The 7,235-nt window shown below is 33.5% G+C and overlaps 1 protein-coding gene across 1 annotated transcript in view; it reads right to left on the bottom strand.

Moving 5' to 3' along the window:
• The window catches only part of LOC107574313 (transcription factor E2-alpha-like), an 18,445-nt gene extending 11,499 nt beyond the window's left edge, over positions 1–6,946 (bottom strand). Inside the window, exons 1-3 of the mRNA XM_016260757.1 lie at positions 6,680–6,946; positions 4,033–4,166; positions 2,442–2,505 (exon numbers count right to left, since the gene is read on the bottom strand). Coding sequence (XP_016116243.1) covers positions 2,442–2,505; positions 4,033–4,086 — 118 coding nt within the window. The 5' untranslated portion in view covers positions 4,087–4,166; positions 6,680–6,946. The remainder of the gene's footprint in view (positions 1–2,441; positions 2,506–4,032; positions 4,167–6,679) is intronic.
• Between the last annotated feature and the right edge of the window lie 289 nt (positions 6,947–7,235).

Raw genomic sequence — 7,235 nt, 5'->3', positions numbered from 1 at the left:
CATTAATACCAGCTTCAGCACAAAATAAACATGACTAAACATCCGAAGGTAAGTTAAAAGAAAGAGTACAACTTTACAATCCGTATCCCGTCTCAAGTAATCGCTCAATCAGTGTTTCAGCTGCGCAAAGACAGCATAACGGCTTGTAAACAATGTCACGTAACGTCACATTTACCTCAGAAAAACATATTCGGTGACCATAAACTCATTAGTCAGCTAGAAAAATAAACTGTAGAGAGGGGCATTTTCATTCATTCATTCATTATAAATTTGACTGTTCTTCAATGTTTAATTTATGTTTGATTAAATCCATCATTTTATGACAGCCACCATGTTCATATTTAAAAAAAAATTTTTTAAATAAATTTGAAGTAGAAATATTATGTAGTTGTAACTTTATTTTAAAAACTTCATTAAGTGTAATTTTAACAAATCAGTTAAATTTAACCTTCAATATTATAATAATGTAGTACCAACTCACTCTCGTGTATATTTTTCAGCATTAGTTGAGAGTTTCTTTTCCTTGAGAAAATTTGGCATGTACTGTACCCGATACATATCCAAAATAATCTATATTGAATCGAATTGCAAGCTTGTGAATGAGAATCGAATCTTGAAATTTGTGTCAAAACCCAGCACTACTCTGTAACTGTATGACTGACTTTCATCAGAAAAACACAAAAGAAGATATTCTGAGAAACGCTGGAGTCCAAACAACATTGGACACCATTGATAAGAATTTGGCATTATCAAATCCAATTTATTATTTCCCAAATTCAAGTTTTTCCATTTTAATTTTTTCAACTTTTTCAATTTAATGGTTAAGTTACATTTTAGTAATCAAAAACAATGTCTAATTAATTGAAATCATAAAACGTATACAATTTAAGAACTATTAAAAGTTTAAAAAGAATTACATTTTGAGGGCACTATGAAATAATTTTATTGTTTTTCCAAATTTCTATTTTATTTTCCCCAAATTTGTTTTTACTATTTAAATTTTTCTGGATTCCATTATAATTGTTTAATTAAATTTCACTAATTAAAAAGCATGTGTAATTAATTGAAATCATAAAATGCATACAATTTAAGAACTATTAAACTTTTTTTAAGAATTAATTTTTTAGGGCCCTATGGAACCAGTTTTATTTTTTCCAAAATTCCATAAAATTTTTCCCAAATTTTGTTTTTAACAATTTTAATTTTTCTCGATTCCGTTTTAATGTTTTAATCAATTTTAATAATCAAAAAGTGTGTTTAATCATTTCATAAAACGTTAACAATTTAATTTATTCTTTTTCACAACAATATGGCCCTAAGAAATTTATTATTTTTCAGAAATTCTTTGTTGTCTGTTTTTATTTTCTGGATTTATGATTTAATACAAATTTATAATGAAAAACAGTGATAATCAAATGAAGGCATAAAACATTTTAATATTTTATAAAAAACATTTTTTAAATAATTAAAAAATTTCTTTTATTTTTTGGCAAATAACGTGTATGACTGAATTTTACTGTTAAAATTAAAACATGGGAGAAAATTGTTCAATATTCCTTAAATAGATTCAATTTAAATTTTATTTTATATTATTATTACTACTTTTAGGAGTATATTCTACTGCACAACAATAATATATTTCACAATTCACAGTAATGCGTCACAAATTCCTCAAGTTAAGCTGAACTTTTATTTTGGCAGGTTGTCTTGAAGACCGAGACACACACAACGAGCAGACTTCACATTAAAAGTCCTTTTGCAGTTTAATATTTACAGACACTAGTCCATATCGCAAATTGATTAAGCCCTATTTTTAATTTATTCATTGAAAATTTGCCCAATTCTGCATTATACAGTTTACCACTAAAATATACCATCTACTTAAGTTATTTGTGACACTGCAAAATAAAACAGCGTTCCTTCTGAATAAAAAGTTTGTTTTAGTTTAACTGTGAATGGTGAAAAGTCACCCGAACATATTCAGTTTGGTTAGATTCACCCAAAAACCTCGGATTTCCATCCAAAAGAACGCGATTTCTGAATGTCTCTAATGAAGGCAGGGGGTTGTTTTGCGTGTTGTTTTAAAGTTTGTTGACATTGTTCGCAGGGGTGAGAGGACGACTATCATTTCCCATCATGCTCTCCTCCCCCGTGATGGAGAGGCGACAGCTGAGAACATGAAACAGCGAGAGCAAGACGGATCCGAACGACGAGGATCAAGCAGGCTTCGCAAACACTCGGACCCTAACGACATCGACACGTGTGCAGCGAAAGAAGGCTCTTTTAGATTTACCATGTTAAAATCCATTTTCCAAAAGCGTGAAAGTCATCTGCAGATTATATCAGATTCTCTGTATCCTGAATCAGTCGTTTCTATAATCAGAGTAGTAGTAACAAAAGTCATGTTTGTTGTTAAAATTAGCAAATTTAAAAGTGCCTACCAAACTGACTGTTGGGTAAAGTAGGGCCTCGGTTCTTCCCGTTCGACATCGGATGAGGAAACATCTACCGAAGAGAGAAAAAAATGATATCAGCTGAGAAAATACTCACCATAGCTTCAAAATAATAATAAAATACATTATATACATATTACAGATCTTTTGCATCAATAATAGTTGAAAAATAACTTTTTATTTTATTTAATTTTTTCCACACATATATACACATACATATATTTTTTTCTCTCGCTTGTTTGTTTTTTCCAGGTTAAAATTAAGTGTAAATTCAATTTTGTTGTTTAATTAAATAGCTTATTTACTAAATCTATTAAGTAATTCAATTAATAAAAGTGAACAAATTAAGGAAAAGTGTATATCAGGGTTATTACGAGATAAATGTTAACTTAATAAAATAAAATATTTTTAAAAAATGCAAGGCAACATTTCTCATTTTAATTTAGTATTACATGATGTACTAAAATAAGCAAAAACTGAAAAAAAATAAATACCATAGACATATAAAAATCAGAAACTACTAAAAATGGCAAAAACACACATCAAAATTACTAAAACTTTAACTAAAATTGAAAATATAAAATATATAACTTTTCAAAATATTAATAAAAATTATACCGTATTGACCCGAATATAAGACAATGTTTTTTTCTTGGAAATACTTCTGAAAAAACCCGGTCGTCTTATATTCAGGGTCTAGACTTTGACGTGTCAATAATACACCCACAACCATAGGTGGCGCCAAATACGCATAAAACGAGTATGCCATGAAATACGTAATGTAATGCGTGTTGTAAAGATCGCGAGTAAAAACTAAAGAAAAAGAAAAGCTTACAGCTGCATGAGTCGTGACGGTCACGTTAGCCTGATGCGACCAAACTCTTTGTGATTTTAAAACGTAAGACAGTACCCAGATTTGAAGACTACAGTAAGATTTAACTTCTACTGTTAATAAGAGTTTGGTAAGCTACTATTAGATGGATAGCCTAAATGTCCTAATTCAGATGGGCTACCTGTTTTTTAGTTTTTTTAATGGTATATCAAAAAGTGTTTATTTTTTAAATGTGATTGTTGGTACATTTTACCAGTTTTTACCATACTTTCGAAACAAAAATTAAAATAGGAAAAATATGCAATATGAAAATAATTGAAGACAAAATGTGTTTTACTGAGAAAAAAACAAGATTTGGTTTTTAAAAAGCCTTTTTCCAAAAGCTACATCTGGAAAAAGGGGGGTCGTCTTATATTCGGGCCAATACGGTAATAGTATCTAAGTAACACAGGTGTATATCCACACACAAAAACATTAAACAATTATATATATATAGTACATTTAATTTACATTTTGTGTCTATAATGTCTCAAATACGAAGCAAAAAAGCAGTAAGGTACAATATAGGCCTAATAAAAACACGCGTGTGGCCTGACAACGGCCTTTTTTGTTTTGACTACCATACAACACAGTCACAACGCAGCACAGTCTCTTGCACCTTATTGTGTTTCACACCGCTTAACATTTGATGTCAACTATCCATGAATGTCTTTTAATAAAAACAGAAGAACAGTCTCTTCGACTTACAACACTGAAATCCAACAGGTCGTTCAGCTCCATGTCGTTCCCCACCGTCGCCATCCTGGTCCTGTGTGCTCTTGATCTGCTTCTCTCGCTCGACGTCTCCCTCGTTCTCTCTCAGCTCAAACAGGTTTATGATCCTGCAGGGAAGAAGATGCATAATGGACAAACGTACTTTCAGATCATCTATGAACCTCTGGGTCTAGAAATTAAATCTGACATGAATGCGTACGATCCAAAATAATCGGGCTGCCGCTTCCATCTGAAGAACTACTCTACATTACAGACCTGCTTTAATAGAGTGTTTTCCCAGAATGCACCACATCTGAACTCGGTTAACCACCAAAGGAGACCACCAGCGAGTGTCCATTGCAGGCGCTCGAGAAATAACCACCCACTTACTTACCCACACCTAGAGTACGGGAACTAGTCAGTTGCACAAACAACTATGATTCCTGGAATTAAACAATGTATGTGTAACATTTCCATAGCATGAAATATCAAGTTTATTTCTACACATACTAGTTTTGCAAACTTTTATATGCAACTCTTTTAGTTGTAATTTCCATGCAATACATGCATTTGCACTTGAATAACATGCTTTGAGAAGACAAATGTCACTAACGCAGAACCAAACCGTTCACCAGTTAAAACAAAGTGCTGTGATTTTACACTTTTCCTTAATTCATGAAGCAACTCATTAAACATCAGCACTGCATCACACAGACACAAGAAAAGTGAGAAGCCTTATCCAAAAATACTTTCGTCATCAGCACTGCGCCAATAACACCTTCCCTGGAATCATCATCAGCACCTCCATTGATGATCAACAGGTAGAAGACTGTGAAACAATAAAGATCACAAATACTGCAATGAAGCCAGCACAACAATTGCTTTACTTTGGCATCTGGGATGCACAGTTTACACTGACAAAAGAATATCAAAAAGTGCTTGAGACATGTAGCATGATATTGTTTTGAGCATGTTGTATGATTATACTGCGCTGTTTTTGAAGGAAGTCTCACCAAGGCTGCATTTAAATATCAAAAATACTTAAAATCAGTAATAGTGTGAAATATTATTAACTGTTCTCTATGTGAATATGTGTTAAGCTGTAATATATTTCTGTGATGCGCAGCTGAAATTTCAGCATCATTACTCCAGTCTTCAGTGTCACAAGATAATGTGTATAATATGCAGATTTTTGACATTTCTGATTATTATCAATGTTGAAAACAGTTGTGCTGTCCAATATTTTTTGTGGAAACGTGATACTTCTTTATTTTTCAGGATTCACCGATGAATAGAAAGTTCAAAAGAACAGCATTTGTTTGAAATAGAAATAAATAAATGTATTATTTACTCTTACTTTTGATCATTTAATGCAGCCTTGATGAATACAAGTATTAATTTCTTTTAAAAAATCGTACCGATTTTACCTAAACTTATGAACAGTAGTGTACGCCATGGAAATACCATGAGGGTAAATAACATTGGACATAAAATCCCAAAAAGTACTACAATGTAAATACCATGGAATTTTAGGCTATAAAAATGTCAAAGCAGTGGGTAAAATAGTGTTCATGGGCATGCATGTATTTTCACAGGAATAGTTGTTTTTGACATTTGTGTTACATGGCACCAGTGTATGACCATCATTTAGAGTCGTTTTGGACATATGTCATGACATTTCCATTGATTTGTTTACTTGTAGCATGGAAATACCATTACATCATTTAAAGAATACAATGTAAACACCACATGAACATTCAGCACCACTATATATATAATATATATATGAAAGCTCCATCTGATGCATCACTGCACCATGGTATTACCACAGTACTTCAAGCTTCTACAACACATACAACTGCAGCATTACAGATCTAACATCCGAAAGGTGAAAAGAACCCATAGGACTCAACACAAGCATGATCAGCAACAGGCCGAAACACATGAAGACTTCAGGCCACGTTCACCCTAGACCCCCCCACCCCCAACCTCTCCAACACAAAGAAACACACGGCCCTCGACACAAAGTTTGAAAACTACACAACAACGACCAGAAACACTCCATGTGGGAGAACAGAGATAATAAGAGCATGTAAACACCTCCACTAGTTCCCCCAGACAGGAAAAGATGGGAAAGCCATTCCCAAAAGTGGAAAAAGGAACAGTTATTTCCCAAGAAAAGTCAAATAAACAGAGCAGGACATTAGAAGAACTGCAATTAGCAGGAAACTCCGAACACAACTAATGCACAACACATCAAACGAACTTAGCAGATGACTTTTTTTAACCCAAGTGCAAACTTTCGTCTGTTATAACCATCAAAAACTTTAAATTCACGAATTGCAGCAAATATGCACGCGAAAGAGGCCGTAGATGTCCTACAAAGTTGTAAACGCACAGGTACTGCGGTAAAAGGAGCTATACAGGGGGTTTTAAACTTGACATTGTTGCCAGTATTGAACAAAGAAGCCGTTTCCTCTGGACTCGAACCCCGCACACACACACACCGAAGCTCAAGAGACAAAACACTTCACACACATTTGCCCGTGCAACAAAAGTTCATTAATCACACCCGACGCGTAAAAGTCAAAAACATGCACGTTTACGCGTGTAAACCCCGATAAACGCGGTAAATACTCACCGGTTCTCGCGTCAAGCGCGCGGCATCCAGCGGGAGAGAAACGCGCTTCAGCCCGAGAGGAAAAACAGAAAAGTTGGGGGGACACAATTTCCCCCCTCCGCGTCTCAGGTCCCGCTAATTCACGGCGCAAAACGCCTCCTATTTCCCGGGAGACGCGAACAGTCGGCGTCGAGAGTTGTTACAATGTAACTGCGCTCAAATGTAACTCTGCCTAAAGTTCTATTCTAATTCTTTAGAGCGCTACAAATGTAACATCTCATCTTCCGAGGAGACATTCTTTTCATCATGCTGTCTTCTCCAGTGACCAGACAATCTATAATACTTTGTTTCAGTCATCCGGTAACTCAATGTAAATCTAAATGAATAAAATAATTCAGAATATACAGAATATAATTTTTATTTATTTAATTTAATATTTGTAATTACATTTTTATTCATAGAATTATACCATGCTAACAAATATTTCACTCAAATTTGTTATTTTTATTTTTAGTAAATAATTATTATATTATTTGTAATTTATTTATTATTTTTATTTATACCCAACTAAACATTA

The sequence above is a fragment of the Sinocyclocheilus grahami genome, unplaced genomic scaffold, assembly GCF_001515645.1.
Source record: "Sinocyclocheilus grahami isolate Dianchi unplaced genomic scaffold, SAMN03320097.WGS_v1.1 scaffold2180.1, whole genome shotgun sequence".
Classification (NCBI taxonomy): domain Eukaryota; kingdom Metazoa; phylum Chordata; class Actinopteri; order Cypriniformes; family Cyprinidae; genus Sinocyclocheilus; species Sinocyclocheilus grahami.
Note: the sequence above shows the minus strand (reverse complement) of the source record. Positions and strands in the feature narration are given on the sequence as shown.